At 50.7% G+C, this 18930-nt stretch overlaps 1 protein-coding gene across 1 annotated transcript in view; it reads left to right on the top strand.

Moving 5' to 3' along the window:
- Positions 1-18930, top strand: part of SORCS3 (sortilin related VPS10 domain containing receptor 3) — a 519093-nt gene that overhangs the window by 477144 nt on the left and 23019 nt on the right. The window contains exons 21-23 of the mRNA XM_083149862.1: positions 3319-3442; positions 7319-7431; positions 16734-16865. Of these exons, the coding sequence (XP_083005988.1) occupies positions 3319-3442; positions 7319-7431; positions 16734-16865 (369 nt within the window). The remainder of the gene's footprint in view (positions 1-3318; positions 3443-7318; positions 7432-16733; positions 16866-18930) is intronic.

The raw sequence follows: 18930 nt of genomic DNA, 5'->3' as shown, positions 1-18930 counted from the left end.
TGGAGCTGACACATTATGTACTGTATAACACTACTTGTATAGCATGGATATAGATGTATGTGGACACATCTGTAGGGCCAGCAGAACGTCTGGGAAGGATATAATTCAGTACGGAGGACGTACAGCTGCTGTATGTATCGTTTCCGACAATCTGGCGGATTGATGGGGCACGCCCCATTTGTTGTAACCGGCCTGTCACATGATCTACAACATAGCTTGGCTACCTGATAATCCCCATCACCCTCCTTTGTCACATTGTGATTTATGCTGAGGTTTTCACTTGATTAAATGGGTGATTTTCCCCTTAAATCAGAGACAGAATCCATCTGGTTTTATTGTCGGAGAGGAGCTCAGTAATGATGTGGACTCTCTCGGCGTAATGAGATAATGAACTTTATGCCGCCACAGATAAGGCTGACAGGAGGGCAGAACATCCTCAATGAGAGCTAAATCAGATAGAACTGCCGGCGTCTAATATATATCAGATAAAGAGATAGATCAGACGGTTCAAAAGTAGCAAAGGGCAACTGTTCGGGGAGTATAAAAGCTGCTAAGTAATGTGGGAATGTAGTTCTACCGTGCTGCAGAATGAAAGATATAGCACGCCCTGTACGGAACTACTTTCTTTTTGTCTTATTGTATAAATGCGCTTGTATTTGTGTATCTAAATTCGTCACCCATGACAGCACCCCTGGAATTATAGACTGCACATGGCGGAATCCCTATAATTATAAGGCACCCCGGGCGGCACCCCTGCATAGATACAGCACATTTAGCTGCATATTTATATGAGTTTTAATATATATTTTTTTAAATGAAGTGGCCCCTTAGTAGTCCCCCACAGCAGCCCCTTTAGGCGTCCCCAATAGTAATAGCCATGGTATGTCCCCTTGGCAAATCCTCATAGTACTGCATACTTACCTACTTTCTGGCTTCCCTTTCCGGGAGAGGGCAGCCAGCTCAGAGGGGTGACGGGGCTGCGGGGTGTGAAAAGGGGTGGGGCTGGGCAGAGCCACATGAGTGGCTATTTGTTTGGGGGCGTGGCCAGAGTGATCTTGCCATCTTAGCTGCGTCCCCCAACATGCAGTGCCATTTTTAAGGCATTGCACTGCAGTGAACGGGGCTAAAACGGCGCGATTTGTGGTATTTGACCCATGGACCTCCCCACCAAGGGAGGGGGTCAAGGGTGCCGGCGGGGGGTCGTGGGAGCTGGCCGACTTTGCAGGAGGGTTGCCCCTCTATCCAGGGGGGCCAGGAGGGGGACCTGATTTCCGGGACCATCCCGGCCATTCCAGGAGGTTAGGCAACCCTGGAGTACTGTATTTACCCATAGAAATCCCCCATAAATATTCCCTTAGTAAATAGTATTTCTCCATAGTAATCCCCCTTAGTATTTTCCCATAGTAATCCTTCTTAGTATTTCCCCTTAGAATTTCCCCATAGTAATCCCCCTTAGTATTTCCCCATAGTATTTCACCATAGTAATCCCCCATAAATATTCCCTTAGTAAATAGTATTTCACCATAGTAATCCCCCTTAGTATTTCCCCATAGTAATCCTTCTTAGTATTTCCCCTTTGTATTTCCCCATAGTAATCTCCCTTTGTATTTCCCCATAGTAATCCCCCATAGTAATCCTATTTAATATTTCCCCTTTGTATTTCCCCACAGTAATCCTCCTTTGTATTTCCCCATAGTAATCCTTCTTAGTATTTCCGCATAGTAATCCCCCATGGTAATCCTTCTTAGTATTTCCCCTTTGTATTTCCCCATAGTAATCCTCCTTTGTATTTCCCCATAGTAATCCTTCTTAGTATTTCCCCATAGTAATCCCCCATAGTAATCCTTTTTAGTATTTTCCCTTTGTATTTCCCCATAGTAATCATTCTTAGTATTTCCCCTTTGTATTTTCTCATAGTAATCCTCCTTTGTATTTCCCCATAGTAATCCTTCTTAGTATTTCCCCATATTAATCCTTCTTAGTATTTTCCCTTAGTATTTCCCCATAGTAATCATTCTTAGTATTTCCCCATAGTAATCATTCTTAGTATTTCCCCGTAGTAATCCCCAATAGTAATCATTCTTAGTATTTCCCCTTTGTATTTTCCCATAGTAATCCTTCTTAGTATTTTCCCTTTGTATTTCCCCATAGTAATCCTTCTTAGTATTTTCCCTTTGTATTTCCCCATAGTAATCCGTTTTAGTATTTTCCCTTTGTATTTCCCCATAGTAATCCTTCTTAGTATTTCCCCATAGTAATCTCCCATAGTAATTCTTCTTAGTATTTCCCCATAGTAATCCCCCTTAGTATTTCCCCATAGTAATCTCCCATAGTAATTCTTAATTCTTCTTAGTATTTCCCCTTTGTATTTCCCCATAGTAATCCCCCTTAGTATTTCCCCATAGTAATCCCCCGTAGTAATCTCTGTTAGTATTTCCCCATAGTAATCCCCCGTAGTAATCCCTGTTAGTATTTCCCCATAGTAATCCCCCGTAGTAATCCCTATTAGTATTTCCCCATAGTAATCCCCCGTAGTAATCCCTGTTAGTATTTCCCCATAGTAATCCCCCGTAGTAATCCCTGTTAGTATTTCCCCATAGTAATCCCCCGTAGTAATCCCTGTTAGTATTTCCCCATAGTAATAGTAACCACCTCAAATACAGATTTATTTAAATATTTTATTTCCACATGATGAACCACAAGTGAAACGCTTTATAAACAAGTGGATTCTATCGCTGCCTCCTTAACAAACATATATTTAAAAAAAACAAATCCTTTTCACCTTTAAATAATGAGTGTTACATGTGCATAGTGGCAGAGGTCTTTTTGTGTGGTGTGACAAGAACGAAGTTAGAGCTGAGATTGAGGTACAGCCTTTTTTCCCCAAAGAAAGGTAATTACTCTCAAAAGAATAAAACATAAAGGACTGGGAACATTATTTGAAAGTTTCCCTTTGATGTTGTGCAAAGCAGCTAATAATTATGAAGGAGAACAAGGGAAATGAGAGATATCGCAGCCTTAATTTGAAGGCGGAAAAGTTGCGTTTTTGAACTGAGCTGTTCTGCAGGATTTAGTGGATTCTGCCTTGTTATTTTATTTAAAGTGGCACTGCCAACGAGACAGGGTGATGATTCCAATTATATAGGGGCAGACCCAAAATCTTCCTATAACTCTGCCCCGCGTATCAGTGATGTCACCATTTCCTAGACAGCAAGCTTTGGGAGGACTCTAGGGGACAGGGACTAAAACATTGTGTATACCAGGCAATTGGTTGTGCCCAGGAAAGTGCTGAGTAAGTGTCGTGTTCCATGTCCCCAGCCTCTCATCACCCTGGACAGCAGCATCTCACTGACGTTCAGCGTGGAGGGTACCAACGCCATCACGGTACAGGTGTCTTCCGGAGGCACGCTCATCCAGGATACCAAGGAGGTGGCAGTACATGGTGAGGCCCGCTTACCGTTACATGCTTCTTTCATGCCGTAGGAATGGTCAGTGTCTGTGATTGGATGATACAAAGCAAACGCCCCCCCCATCATTTACATAATGTGCCTGATTCTATAATCATTCTGTGCGGAACTTTACGGACATGCACATACCCTCCGCCAACAACATTACGGTCATTGTAGTGAATGTATGAAGCGGTGATAAGAGTGGAGAAGTGAGTCAGTGGAGAAGTTGCCCATGGCAACCAATCAGCTGCTCTGTATACACTTATAGCATAAGTACAGGTGCTGAGAATTACATACAGCGGGTGCAGATCCCACACATACATACATACATACATACATACATACATACAGTGAGGGGCAGATCCCATACATACATACATACAGCAGGGTGTACATACAGCATAAGTACAGGTGCTGAGAATTACATACAGCGGGCGCAGATCCCACACATACATACATACATACATACATACACACATACATACATACAGTGAGGGGCAGATCCCATACATACATACATACAGCAGGGTGTACATACAGCATAAGTACAGGTGCTGAGAATTACATACAGCGGGGGCATACATACATACAGTGAGGGACAGATCCCACACAAACATACATACATACATACATACATACATACATTCATTCATACATACATACATACAGTGAGGGGCAGATCCCATACATACATACATACATACATACATACATATTACATACATACATTCATTCATACATACATACATACGTACATACATACTGTACATACATACATGCACACAGTGAGGGGCAGATCCCACACATACATACATGCATACAGCGGGGTGCAGAGCCCATACGTACAGTATAAGTACAGGTGTTGAGAATTACATACAGCGGGGGCAGATCCCACAAATACATACATACATACATACAGCGGGGGTGCAGATCCCATACATACAGCATAAGTACAGTTGCTGAGAATTGCATACAGCGGGGTACAGATCCCATACGTGCAGCATACATACAGCATAATTACAAGTGTTGAAAATTACTAACAGCGGGGTACAGATCCCATACGTACAGCATAAGTACCGGTGCAGAGAATTACATACAGCGGGGGTGCAGATCCCATACATACAGCATAAGTACATGTGCTGATAATTACATACAGTGGGGTGCAGATCCCATACATACAGCATAAGTACCGGTGCTGAGAATTACATACAGCGGGGGTGCAGATCCCATACATACAGCATAAGTACAGGTGCTGATAGTTACATACAGTGGGGTACAGATCCCATACGTACAGCATAAGTACAGTTGCTGAGAATTACATACAGCGGGGTGCAGAGCCCATACATACAGCATACGTACAGATGCTGAGAATTACATACAGCGGATTTACAGATCCCATACATAAAGCATAAGTACAGTTGCTGAGAATTACATACAGCGGGGTACAGATCCTATACGTAAAGCATAAGTACAGGTGCCAAGAATTACATACAGCGGGGTGCAGAGCCCATACATACAGCATAAGTACAGGTGCTGAGAATTACATACAGCGGGGTGCAGAGCCCATACATACAGCATACGTACAGATGCTGAGAATTACATACAGCGGATTTACAGATCCCATACATAAAGCATAAGTACAGTTGCTGAGAATTACATACAGCGGGGTACAGATCCCATACATAAAGCATAAGTACAGGTGCCAAGAATTACATACAGCGGGGTACAGATCCTATACGTACAGCATAAGTACAGGTGCCAAGAATTACATGCAGCGGGGTACAGATCCTATACGTACAGCATAAGTACAGGTGCTGAGAATTACATACAGCGGGGTACAGATCCCATACATACAGCATAAGTACAGTTGCTGAGAATTACATACAGCGGGGTACAGATCCCATACATACAGCATAAGTACAGGTGCCGAGAATTACATACAGCGGGGTACAGATCCCATAAATACAGCATAAGTACAGGTGCCGAGAATTACATACAGCGGGGTGCAGAGCCCATACATACAGCATAAGTACAGGTGCCAAGAATTACATACAGCGGGGTACAGATCCCATACGTACAGCATAAGTACAGTTGCTGAGAATTGCATACAGCAGGGGTACAGATCCCATACATACAGCATACATACAGCATAAGTACAGTTGCTGAGAATTACATACAGCGGGGTACAGATCCCATACGTACAGCATAAGTACAGTTGCTGAGAATTGCATACAGCGGGGTACAGATCCCATACATACAGCATACATACAGCATAAGTACAGTTGCTGAGAATTACATACAGTGGGGTACAGATCCCATACATACAGCATACATACAGCATAAGTACAGTTGCTGAGAATTGCATACAGCAGGGGTACAGATCCCATACATACAGCATACATACAGCATAAGTACAGTTGCTGAGAATTACATACAGCGGGGTACAGATCCCATACGTACAGCATAAGTACAGTTGCTGAGAATTGCATACAGCGGGGTACAGATCCCATACATACAGCATACATACAGCATAAGTACAGTTGCTGAGAATTGCATACAGCGGGGTACAGATCCCATACATACAGCATAAGTACAGTTGCTGAGAATTACATACAGCGGGTGCAGATATCAATCAGTGCTAATCTCTGTGATCTTCTGAAACAGAGACATAGGGATTGATGTATCACGTAGTGAAAAGAGTGTAGAAGTGGACCAATGGAGAGATTGCCAATGTCAACCAATCAGCTATCAGGTAGCCAATAAAATCTTAGGTACAAGATGATACATATGGAGCACCTGTAAACCTTGCCCGGGGATCGCCAGCATGCCTGCGCTGGCAATCGCTGGCGCAGAGGTGCTCAGACGCAAGCGCGTCTCAGTTTTAGGACGGAGCCGCGGCGGCATCCTGCCCGTCTCCTCTTCAAGGAAATGGGCAGGGATAGGGGGGACGGCGGGGCGGCGAGGGGCACCGGGGGAGGCGGCGGGCGGCGGAGCCAGCTCCGTATATCCACGCGTCACGCGCAAGCGTCTCGTGCGCGCGCGCCCCTGGAGAGAGCCGGCCGCTGGCGGGGGCTGGCAATAGAATCACCAGCCCATGCAAAGGCGGAGCCTGCTCCATCTGTACGTTGCTACGTACAACATCTCCACTCTTTTCACTGCTTGGATATGTAGAACATTTCTGTAATATACTGTACTTTAGCGAATGTCTATTTTCTCTCATCCTCTCCATACTAAAGTTGCATGGCTAGACTATTATATGTGATGTATTTCTGGGCATGCACCTGTCACCACCTGGATCCCTGATCCTACGGTGTATCATTCTCCAAATCAAGAATACGTAAAAAAGTCACAAAAACAGAATTGTAAACACCCCGTAAATCCATGACACTGTTTCCAATCTGGTTATTATTGACATACTGTATATGACTCGGTAAGAAGAAAACAAACAAACAAAATGCCATAAACCCGGTTCTTCTAGCCGAGACCCTGAACGTCCTGGCGAGCGCGCCATCTGTTCTGTAGGGAACATCAGTAGACCGAACTCCGTGCTCAATGTCATCAGCCAATTGGTGACAATGTTAATTTAAAAAGCCATTAACTGTCTGCACCCGCTCTGCGGGCCAAAAGCAACCTGATTAGAACCAGCAGTTAATGAATATCTTCTCTAATAACCAAAATCATTTCAGCCCCACTGCATGAGGTGAGGCTGTTCCCCTTATTAAGCTTTGCAAAACATATAAAATTATATCCCCCCCCCCCCCCCCCCCCCCGGCCAACCGCGGGCATTCAGCGAATACAGAACACTGAATACAGAAGAGACTGACGCGGAGGAAATTGACACAAAGTATCTTTTAATGGTTTTGTTTCAGAATATTTCCAGTCGCAGCTGCTGTCATTTTCTCCGAACCTGGATTTTCACAACCCCGACATCCCTGAGTGGAGACAAGACATAAGCCGGCTCGTTAAGAAGGCTCTGATACAGGTAGGCGTTAATCGCGGCGGCTGAGGACGGTGTGGAAAGCGCTGTACGCTGCAGGGCATGGCGGATTATAACCATTGCATGACATACAGAGAGATATATGATGGATTGTCGTCATACCGGGGCTGACAGGACGACACCGAGTGCGGATCGTTAGGTTGGCCGCTATTGGTCGGCAGGCAGAAGGTGGAAACGTGAAAACGGTCAACATTCATTAGGTAGACACAAGCAAAAGGTCGACATGGGAAAAGGTTTATACTGTATTTATATTGTTTGTCTGAGGTAGCGCACCCCTGGTAATATCTGTGATCACGGCAGATAATTTCCAATAATAAAGGAACAGGGGGTCTCTAAATAAATAGAATGATTTCTCCAGCGCTCGCAGATCACCTCTATGACGTCTCTGATCTCCGAGCGCCCTGTGCGGGAAGCAGACGGTCAGCTGATATCCGGTGACGTCACCTGACCTCCCCCTGCACCCGCGTCACCGGGGACCGAAGCATTCAGATAACCCCCAAGTCTAACTCAGTAACCACCTGCTGTACCCCCTTAGGAACGCAGATACTCACAGGAGTATACGGTCGTTGGGTCGACACATATTGGTTGACATGCATTGGTTCGACCACTGAAGGTCAACATGGGTTAGGGTTGGATGGTTGACACAAGCATTAGGTTTGACAATGGCTCGCTCGACAGTCAGAAGGGTGACAAGGTTTTTTGGCAGCTCGCACACAGCAACTGCACATGGACATAAATAAATGCGCAGTCGCAAAAAATCGGTCCCCCGTGTGAACGCGTGGGGGAGAGAATAAACCTGAATAAGGTCCTTAATATGGGCAGTGCCTTCAGGGAAATATAATGCCCTTTCCGGGCTGCTGGCTCCTCAGACTTTCTCCATCTGCCTCCAATGCCCTCTGTACCCAGCTCTACCCCCTACTGTGTGCTGCCTCCAATGCCCTCTGTACCCAGCTCTACCCCCTACTGTGTGCTTCCTCCAATGCCCTCTGTACCCAGCCCTATCCCCTACTGTGTGCTGGCTCCTCACAGCCTTTCTCCATCTGCCTCCAATGCCCTCTGTACCCAGCTCTACCCCCTACTGTGTGCTGGCTCCTCACAGCCTTTCTCCACCTGCCTCCAATGCCCTCTGTACCCAGCTCTATCCCCTACTCAGTGCTGGCTCCTCACAGCCTTTCTCCACCTGCCTCCAATGCCCTCTGTACCCAGCTCTATCCCCTACTGTGTGCTGGCTCCTCACAGCCTTTCTCCATCTGCCTCCAATGCCCTCTGTACCCAGCTCTATTCCCTACTGTGTGCTGGCTCCTCACAGCCTTTCTCCATCTGCCTCCAAAGCCCTCTGTACCCAGCTCTATCCTCTCCTGTGTGCTGGCTCCTCACAGCCTTTCTCCATCTGCCTCCAATGCCCTCTGTACCCAGCTCTATCATCTCCTGTGTGCTGGCTCCTCACAGCCTTTCTCCACCTGCCTCCAATGCCCTCTGTACCCAGCTCTACCCCCTACTGTGTGCTGGCTCCTCACAGCCTTTCTCCACCTGCCTCCAATGCCCTCTGTACCCAGCTTTATCCCCTACTGTGTGCTGGCTCCTCACAGCCTTTCTCCATCTGCCTCCAATGCCCTCTGTACCCAGCTCTATCCTCTCCTGTGTGCTGGCTCCTCACAGCCTTTCTCCACCTGCCTCCAATGCCCTCTGTACCCAGCTCTACCCCCTACTGTGTGCTGGCTCCTCACAGCCTTTCTCCACCTGCCTCCAATGCCCTCTGTACCCAGCTTTATCCCCTACTGTGTGCTGGCTCCTCACAGCCTTTCTCCATCTGCCTCCAATGCCCTCTGTACCCAGCTCTATCCTCTCCTGTGTGCTGGCTCCTCACAGCCTTTCTCCACCTGCCTCCAATGCCCTCTGTACCCAGCTCTATCCCCTACTGTGTGCTGGCTCCTCACAGCCTTTCTCCACCTGCCTCCAATGCCCTCTGTACCCAGCTCTATCCCCTACTGTGTGCTGGCTCCTCAGCCTTTCTCCACCTGCCTCCAATGCCCTCTGTACCCAGCTTTATCCCCTACTCTGTGCTGGCTCCTCACAGCCTTTCTCCACCTGCCTCCAATGCCCTCTGTACCCAGCTCTACCCCCTACTGTGTGCTGGCTCCTCACAGCCTTTCTCCACCTGCCTCCAATGCCCTCTGTACCCAGCTCTACCCCCTACTGTGTGCTGGCTCCTCACAGCCTTTCTCCACCTGCCTGCAATGCCCTCTGTACCCAACTCTACCCCCTACTGTGTGCTGGCTCCTCACAGCCTTTCTCCATCTGCCTCCAATGCCCTCTGTACCCAGCTCTATCCCCTACTGTGTGCTGCCTCCAATGCCCTCTGTACCCAGCTCTACCCCCTACTGTGTGCTGGCCCCTCACAGCCTTTCTCCACCTGCCTCCAATGCCCTCTGTACCCAGCTCTATCCCCTACTGTGTGCTGGCTCCTCACAGCCTTTCTCCACCTGCCTCCAAAGCCCTCTGTACCCAGCTCTATCCCCTACTGTGTGCTGGCTCCTCACAGCCTTTCTCCATCTGCCTCCAATGCCCTCTGTACCCAGCTCTATCCCCTACTGTGTGCTGGCTCCTCACAGCCTTTCTCCATCTGCCTCCAATGCCCTCTGTACCCAGCTCTATCCCCTACTGTGTGCTGGCTCCTCACAGCCTTTCTCCACCTGCCTCCAATGCCCTCTGTACCCAGCTCTTTCCCCTACTGTGTGCTGGCTCCTCACAGAGTTTCTCCACCTGCCTCCAATGCCCTCTGTACCCAGCTCTATCCCCTACTGTGTGCTGGCTCCTCACAGCCTTTCTCCACCTGCCTCCAATGCCCTCTGTACCCAGCTCTATCCCCTACTCAGTGCTGGCTCCTCACAGCCTTTCTCCATCTGCCTCCAATGCCCTCTGTACCCAGCTCTACCCCCTACTGTGTGCTGGCTCCTCACAGCCTTTCTCCATCTGCCTCCAATGCCCTCTGTACCCAGCTCTACCCCCTACTGTGTGCTGGCTCCTCCCAGACTGTCTCCACCTGCCTCCAATGCCCTCTGTACCCAGCTCTATCCCCTACTGTGTGCTGGCTCCTCACAGCCTTTCTCCACCTTCCTCCAATGTCCTCTGTACCCAGCTCTATCCCCTACTGTGTGCTGGCTCCTCACAGCCTTTCTCCACCTGCCTCCAATGTCCTCTGTACCCAGCTCTATCCCCTACTGTGTGCTGGCTCCTCACAGCCTTTCTCCACCTGCCTCCAATGCCCTCTGTACCCAGCTCTATCCCCTACTGTGTGCTGGCTCCTCACAGCCTTTCTCCACCTGCCTCCAATGTCCTCTGTACTTAGCTCTATCCCCTACTGTGTGCTGGCTCCTCACAGCCTTTCTCCACCTGCTTTCAATGTCCTCTGTACCCAGCTCTATCCCCTACTGTGTGCTGGCTCCTCACAGACTTTCTCCACCTGCCTCCCAATGCCCTCTGTACCCAGCTCTATCCCCTACTGTGTGCTGGCTCCTCACAGCCTTTCTCCACCTGCCTCCAATGTCCTCTGTACCCAGCTCTATCCCCTACTGTGTGCTGGCTCCTCACAGACTTTCTCCACCTGCCTCCAATGCCCTCTGTACCCAGCTCTATCCCCTACTGTGTGCTGGCTCCTCACAGCCTTTCTCCACCTGCCTCCAATGTCCTCTGTACCCAGCTCTATCCCCTACTGTGTGCTGGCTCCTCACAGCCTGTCTCCACCTGCCTCCAATGCCCTCTACCCTCTGTACCCAGCTCTATACCCTACTGTGTGCTGGCTCCTCACAGCCTTTCTCCATCTGCCTCCAATGCCCTCTGTACCCAGCTTTATCCCCTACTGTGTGCTGGCTCCTCACAGCCTTTCTCCATCTGCCTCCAATGCCCTCTGTACCCAGCTTTATCCCCTACTGTGTGCTGGCTCCTCACAGCCTTTCTCCACCTGCCTCCAATGCCCTCTGTACCCAGCTCTACCCCCTACTGTGTGCTGGCTCCTCACAGCCTGTCTCCACCTGCCTCCAATGCCCTCTGTACCCAGCCCTATCCCCTACTGTGTGCTGGCTCCTCACAGCCTTTCTCCATCTGCCTCCAATGCCCTCTGTACCCAGCCCTATCCCCTACTGTGTGCTGGCTCCTCACAGCCTTTCTCCACCTGCCTCCAATGCCCTCTGTACCCAGCTCTATCCTCTACTCAGTGCTGGCTCCTCACAGCCTTTCTCCATCTGCCTCCAATGCCCTCTGTACCCAGCTCTACCCCCTACTGTGTGCTGGCTCCTCACAGCCTTTCTCCACCTGCCTCCAATGCCCTCTGTACCCAGCTCTATCCTCTACTCAGTGCTGGCTCCTCACAGCCTTTCTCCACCTGCCTCCAATGCCCTCTGTACCCAGCTCTATCCCCTACTGTTTGCTGGCTCCTCACTGCCTTTCTCCACCTGCCTCCAATGCCCTCTGTACCCAGCCCTATCCCCTACTGTGTGCTGGCTCCTCACAGCCTTTCTTCATCTGCCTCCAATGCCCTCTGTACCCAGCTCTATCCTCTACTCAATTCTGGCTCCTCACAGCCTTTCTCCATCTGCCTCCAATGCCCTCTGTACCCAGCTCTACCCCCTACTGTGTGCTGGCTCCTCACAGCCTTTCTCCACCTGCCTCCAATGCCCTCTGTATCCAGCTCTATCCTCTTCTCAGTGCTGGCTCCTCACAGCCTTTCTCCACCTGCCTCCAATGCCCTCTGTACCCAGCCCTATCCCCTACTGTGTGCTGACTCCTCACAGCCTTTCTCCACCTTCCTCCAATGCCCTCTATACCCAGCTCTATCCCCTACTGTGTGCTGGCTCCTCACAGCCTTTCTCCATCTGCTCCAATGCCCTCTGTACCCAGCTCTATCCTCTTCTGTGTGCTGGCTCCTCACAGCCTTTCTCCACCTGCCTCCAATGCCCCCTGTACCCAGCCCTATCCCCTACTGTGTGCTGGCTCCTCACAGCCTTTCTCCACCTGCATCCAATGCCCTCTGTACCCAGCCCTATCCCCTACTGTGTGCTGGCTCCTCACAGCCTTTCTCCACCTGCCTCCAATGCCCTCTGTACCCAGCTCTATCCTCTACTCAGTGCTGGCTCCTCACAGCCTTTCTCCACCTGCCTCCAATGCCCTCTGTACCCAGCTCTACCCCCTACTGTGTGCTGGCTCCTCACAGCCTTTCTCCATCTGCCTCCAATGCCCTCTGTACCCAGCTCTACCCCCTACTGTGTGCTGGCTCCTCACAGCCTTCCTCCATCTGCCTCCAATGCCCTCTGTACCCAGCTCTATCCCCTACTGTGTTCTGGCTCCTCACAGAGTTTCTCCACCTGCCTCCAATGCCCTCTGTACCCAGCTCTATCGCCTACTGTGTGCTGGCTCCTCACAGCCTTTCTCCACCTGCCTCCAATGCCCTCTGCCCTCTGTACCCAGCTCTATACCCCACTGTGTGCTGGCTCCTCACAACCTTTCTCCATCTGCCTCCAATGCCCTCTGTACCCAGCTCTACCCCCTACTGTGTGCTGGCTCCTCACAGCCTTTCTCCATCTGCCTCCAATGCCCTCTGTACCCAGCTCTATCCCCTACTGTGTGCTGGCTCCTCACAGCCTTTCTCCACCTGCCTCCAATGCCCTCTGTGCCCAGCTCTATCCTCTACTCAGTGCTGGCTCCTCACAGCCTTTCTCCATCTGCCTTTGATGCCCTCTGCACCCAGCTCTATCCCCTACTGTATGCTGGCTCCTCACAGAGTTTCTCCACCTGCCTCCAATGCCCTCTGTACCCAGCTCTATCCCCTACTGTGTGCTGGCTCCTCACAGCCTTTCTCCACCTGACTCCAATGCCCTCTGCCCTCAGTACCCAGCTCTATCCCCTACTGTGTGCTGGCTCCTCACAGCCTTTCTCCACCTGCCTCCAATGCCCTCTGCCCTCTGTACCCAGCTCTATCCCCTACTGTGTTCTGGCTCCTCACAGCCTTTCTCCACCTGCCTCCAATGCCCTCTGTACCCAGCTCTATCCCCTACTCTGTGCTGGCTCCTCATCTAGGATCAGCCCTGAACTCTTCTCACCTCCCACTAGACCCCCCATAACTTTTTCAGTTCCCCTTTGTCCTCCTACTGCCACAGGGCCGGATTAAGCCTTCGGGGGGCCTGGGGCACTTTAGATAGTGCCATTATTGGTCTCAAACTGCACAGGAGAATATTACACTGTTAAAACACAGAGTAAAGGCAGTATAAACTTGGTGAATGGGTAACTGCAGGGGGGGACATGCTCAGCGCTGCCTCTACTTAAAAACCCTCCCATGACAATGCCGCAGCTGCTGTTATCCTCCATGGGCCCAAGAAGCATATGATGAGTTCCACCAATCAGAGCTCAGCACAAGCCCTCAGTCCCTGACCTCTTGTTAAAGTCTCATGGGACAAAGTCAACTTCCATTAATGCACTGCACACTTGTGCAGTCAGTGTGCCTCCGCTCCCGATGCTCAGCACCATTAATCATTGTCACATTGGCAGATAGGCAAAGCTGCAGCACTGCCCCACTCCCATAAATACATGGCAACCACAGGGGGCCCCTAGATAGAGGGGGGCCCAGGGGTACTGTGTCCCCCCCCCCCCCCTTAATCAGGCCCTGTACTACTGTACTGGGTTCAGCACAAAGTGTACCATGACCCAGAGGATTGCATGGTTGTACAGTATACGCTCCTGTGAATGGGTCACACATGGTCGCAGCTAGTCACGATTGCAATGCATCCGCTCGTGCAACCCTTTAGTGGGTAAGCTGATGGCAGCCACATCTCTAGATAGATAGAAACCTCTGTCTTTAGGGGTGCCAAAATGAAATTATATCCTGCTACTCCAACAAAAAATGTGTCTCCCTTTAATGTCTCAAATGTAATATCTCTCCTTAAAAGTGGATTTTGTTTCTTGGAATCTCATGGGGGTCGTTATAGTGCTGTAATCCCGCCTGTGCTACATGATATAAGGCGTCGTATCCGAGGCTACGGCTGGCACTCTGTCCTGACTCATTGCAGAAAGTGGCTAATCATTATTAATTCATTTCCGCCTTTGCTGCAACATGATTAACTGTGATTGACTCGTTCAGTTATAATATGGATGTCAGGCCTAATCTAATAAGACGTCCCTATGTAACTACCAATTAATTAGCGTCTGCTCACTGTAGAGTATTATGGAATATTTCATTTAAGGGTAAGCGGATGAGTTTTCAGCCTGGGCCAGATTCCTTGTCAGCGAGACACAGCCGGCGCCAGTACTGAGGAATGCGTCTGACGTTACCTATCCTGCTCCCGCTGCCGTTACCTATCCTGCTCCCGCTGCCGTTACCTATCCTGCTCCCGCTGCCGTTACCTATCCTGCTCCCGCTGCCGTTACCTATTCTGCTCCCGCTGCTGTTACCTTTCCTGCTCCCGCTGCCGTTACCTATCCTGCTCCCGCTGCCGTTACCTTTCCTGCTCCCACCGCCATTACCTATCCTGCTCCCACTGCCGTTACCTATCCTGCTCCCACTGCCGTTACCTTTCCTGCTCCCACCGCCGTTACCTATCCTGCTCCCACTGCCGTTACCTATCCTGCTCCCACCGCCGTTACCTATCCTGCTCCCGCCGCCGTTACCTATCCTGCTCCCGCCGCCGTTACCTATCCTGCTCCCGCTGCCGTTACCTATCCTGCTCCCGCTGCCGTTACCTATCCTGCTCCCGCTGCTGTTACCTATCCTGCTTCCTCTGCCGTTACCTATTCTGCTCCCACTGCCGTTACCTAACCTGCTCCCACTGCAGTTACCTATCCTGCTCCCACTGCCGTAACCTATCCTGCGCCCTATGAGGCTTAGGCCAGATGTGGATTCTGTGGTTAGACGCGGACTAGGGATGCCAATCCCGGGGCATTTTTTCATTCCCGGGAATCGGGATTCTCAAAATTCTCAATCCCGGGATTCCCGGGATCCTGGGATTGACATCTCTAAGTAGTTTAGGCAGTATGCAGGTAGCAAAAAACAATGGTGGGCGGCCGGGAGCAGGGCACACATCGGGTGTAGGGAGCGGGAGTGGGGCAGACAGGAGCGGGTGGGCGGGTGGCGGCGTCAGCAGCAGAGCCGCCCGGAGGGCGGGCGGCCGAATCTGCAACAGGTCCAGGACTCAATGGTAAGGGCTGAGGGATCACCACTCTGGAGCGGATATGGGCGGTGCAGCGTGACGGCCAGAGGTCATGCTGCGTAGGTCGGACTGCCTATACCCGCTCCAGACTGCAGGCCGGGGATCGGGAACTCCTGGGCAGCGTCTGAGCGCTCGCTCAGATGCTGCCCGGCATCAGATATGCGCTTGCGCATCTAATCCCGGAATTAAAATTAGGCCAAATCCCGGGATCCCGCCGATTATGCAGACAATAATTGTAACCAGCACAAGAATAATAACAAATATGAGCAGCAACAGATACAATAAAAAGGGTCTAATGTTTCATCTGTTTCCATGTATTATTCATTTTTATGGGTGCGGTATAGCTCAGAGACATTGGCGCTTATTCAGATCTGATCGCAGTACAAATTTGTTCTCAAAATGGGCAAAACCATGTGCACTGCAGGTGGGGCAGATGTAACATGTATAGAGAGAGTTAGATTTGTTTCTGTGCAGGGTAAATACTGGCTGCATTATTTTTACACTGCAATTTAGATTTCAGTTTCAACACACCCCACCCAAATGTAACTCTCTCTGCACATTACATCTGCCCCACCTGCAGTGCAGCATGGTTTTGCCTATTTTGAGGACAAATGTGTACTGCGATCAGATCTGAATAAGGGCCAATGTCTAGGTCAGCAGTCATCAGACGACATGTACAAAATACATTGATTTTGTGTCTGTGCAGGGTAAACACTGTCTGCTTTTGCATGTAGCCCACAGATACTGGACAGCTTTGTACACACTATGCGGCAGGTGTTGGCGATCCAATCAGCGATGCGAGGGGACTTATTGGGCATCCACGTGCTTTGGTGTCAACACTGACACCGAAAATGTGGAAAATGCATGTCAACCTTTTCCACGTCAACATTGTCTGCTTGTGTTGACCTTTTCTCTATTGTTCATGTCAATCTAGACCTAATATACCACACCCGATAAAGAAGAGTTTTGGTTCTTACGGGCGGCAGAACTGTAACTGTGCATCTGATTTGTGCACCGGTTCGGATTCCTCTGTACGGCGCGCTGTACAGTGTGAAGCCCAGTTAATATTTTCCTTCTCTGTAATTATCCCAGGTCACCCATATTGTGGAGGAGCAGGTTCTGGTGGCTATGTTCCCCGGTCTACCAACATCGGCGGAACTATACATATTGCCCCCGAAAAATGTCAGCGAGCGGAGGAAAGGAAACAAGGCGGACTTGGAACACGTGAGTAACCACACTGTCTCACTCAACCTCACCTGTCTCCCACCGGCACCAGGCTTTTGTGTAACCACACTGTCTCACTCAACCTCACCTGTCTCCCACCGGCACCAGGCTTTTGTGTAACCACACTGTCTCACTCATCCTCCCCTGTCTCCCACCAGCACCAGGCTTTTGTGTAACCACACTGTCTCACTCAACCTCCCCTGTCTCCCACCGGCACCAGGCTTTTGTGTAACCACACTGTCTCACTCAACCTCCCCTGTCTCCCACTGGCACCAGGCTTTTGTGTAACCACACTGTCTCACTCAACCTCCCCTGTATCCCACTGGCACCAGGCTTTTGTGTAACCACACTGTCTCACTCAACCTCCCCTGTCTCCCACCGGCACCAGGCTTTTGTGTAACCACACTGTCTCACTCAACCTCCCCTGTCTCCCACTGGCACCAGGCTTTTGTGTAACCACACTGTCTCACTCAACCTCCCCTGTCTCCCACCGGCACCAGGCTTTTGTGTAACCACACTGTCTAAACTCAACCTCCCCTGTCTCCCACTGGCACCAGGCTTTTGTGTAACCACACTGTCTCACTCAACCTCCCCTGTCTCCCACTGGCACCAGGCTTTTGTGTAACCACACTGTCTCACTCAACCTCACCTGTCTCCCACCGGCACCAGGCTTTTGTGTAACCACACTGTCTCACTCAACCTCCCCTGTCTCCCACCGGCACCAGGCTTTTGTGTAACCACACTGTCTCACTCAACCTCCCCTGTCTCCCACTGGCACCAGGCTTTTGTGTAACCACACTGTCTCACTCAACCTCACCTGTCTCCCACCGGCACCAGGCTTTTGTGTTACCACACTGTCTCACTCAACCTCCCCTGTCTCCCACTGGCACCAGGCTTTTGTGTAACCACACTGTCTCACTCAACCTCCACTGTCTCCCACCGGCACCAGGCTTTTGTGTAACCACACTGTCTCACTCAACCTCCACTGTCTCCCACCGGCACCAGGCTTTTGTGTAAGCACACTGTCTCACTCAACCTCCCCTGTCTCCCACCGGCACCAGGCTTTTGTGTTACCACACTGTCTCACTCAACCTCCCCTGTCTCCCACTGGCACCAGGCTTTTGTGTTACCACACTGTCTCACTCAACCTCCCCTGTCTCCCACTGGCACCAGGCTTTTGTGTAACCACACTGTCTCACTCATCATCCCCTGTCTCCCACCGGCACCAGGCTTTTGTGTAAGCACACTGTCTCACTCAACCTCACCTGTCTCCCACCGGCACCAGGCTTTTGTGTAACCACACTGTCTCACTCAACCTCACCTGTCTCCCACTGGCACCAGGCTTTTGTCTAACCACACTGCCTCACTCAACCTCCCCTGTCTTCCACCGGCACCAGGCTTTTGTGTAACCACACTGTCTCACTCAACCTCCCCTGTCTCCCACTGGCACCAGGCTTTTGTGTAACCACACTGTCTCACTCAACCTCCCCTGTCTCCCACCGGCACCAGGCTTTTGTGTAACCACACTGTCTCACTCAACCTCCCCTGTCTCCCACCGGCACCAGGCTTTTGTGTAAGCACACTGTCTCACTCAACCTCCCCTGTCTCCCACCGGCACCAGGCTTTTGTGTTACCACACTGTCTCACTCAACCTCCCCTGTCTCCCACTGGCACCAGGCTTTTGTGTTACCACACTGTCTCACTCAACCTCCCCTGTCTCCCACTGGCACCAGGCTTTTGTGTAACCACACTGTCTCACTCATCATCCCCTGTCTCCCACCGGCACCAGGCTTTTGTGTAAGCACACTGTCTCACTCAACCTCACCTGTCTCCCACCGGCACCAGGCTTTTGTGTTACCACACTGTCTCACTCAACCTCCCCTGTCTCCCACTGGCACCAGGCTTTTGTGTAACCACACTGTCTCACTCAACCTCCCCTGTCTCCCACTGGCACCAGGCTTTTGTGTTACCACACTGTCTCACTCAACCTCCCCTGTCTCCCACCGGCACCAGGCTTTGTGTAACCACAATGTCTCACTCATCCTCACCTGTCTCCCACTGGCAC

The sequence above is a fragment of the Crinia signifera genome, chromosome 6 (genome assembly GCF_055691185.1).
Source record: "Crinia signifera chromosome 6, ASM5569118v1, whole genome shotgun sequence".
NCBI lineage: Eukaryota > Metazoa > Chordata > Amphibia > Anura > Myobatrachidae > Crinia > Crinia signifera.
Note: the sequence above shows the minus strand (reverse complement) of the source record. Positions and strands in the feature narration are given on the sequence as shown.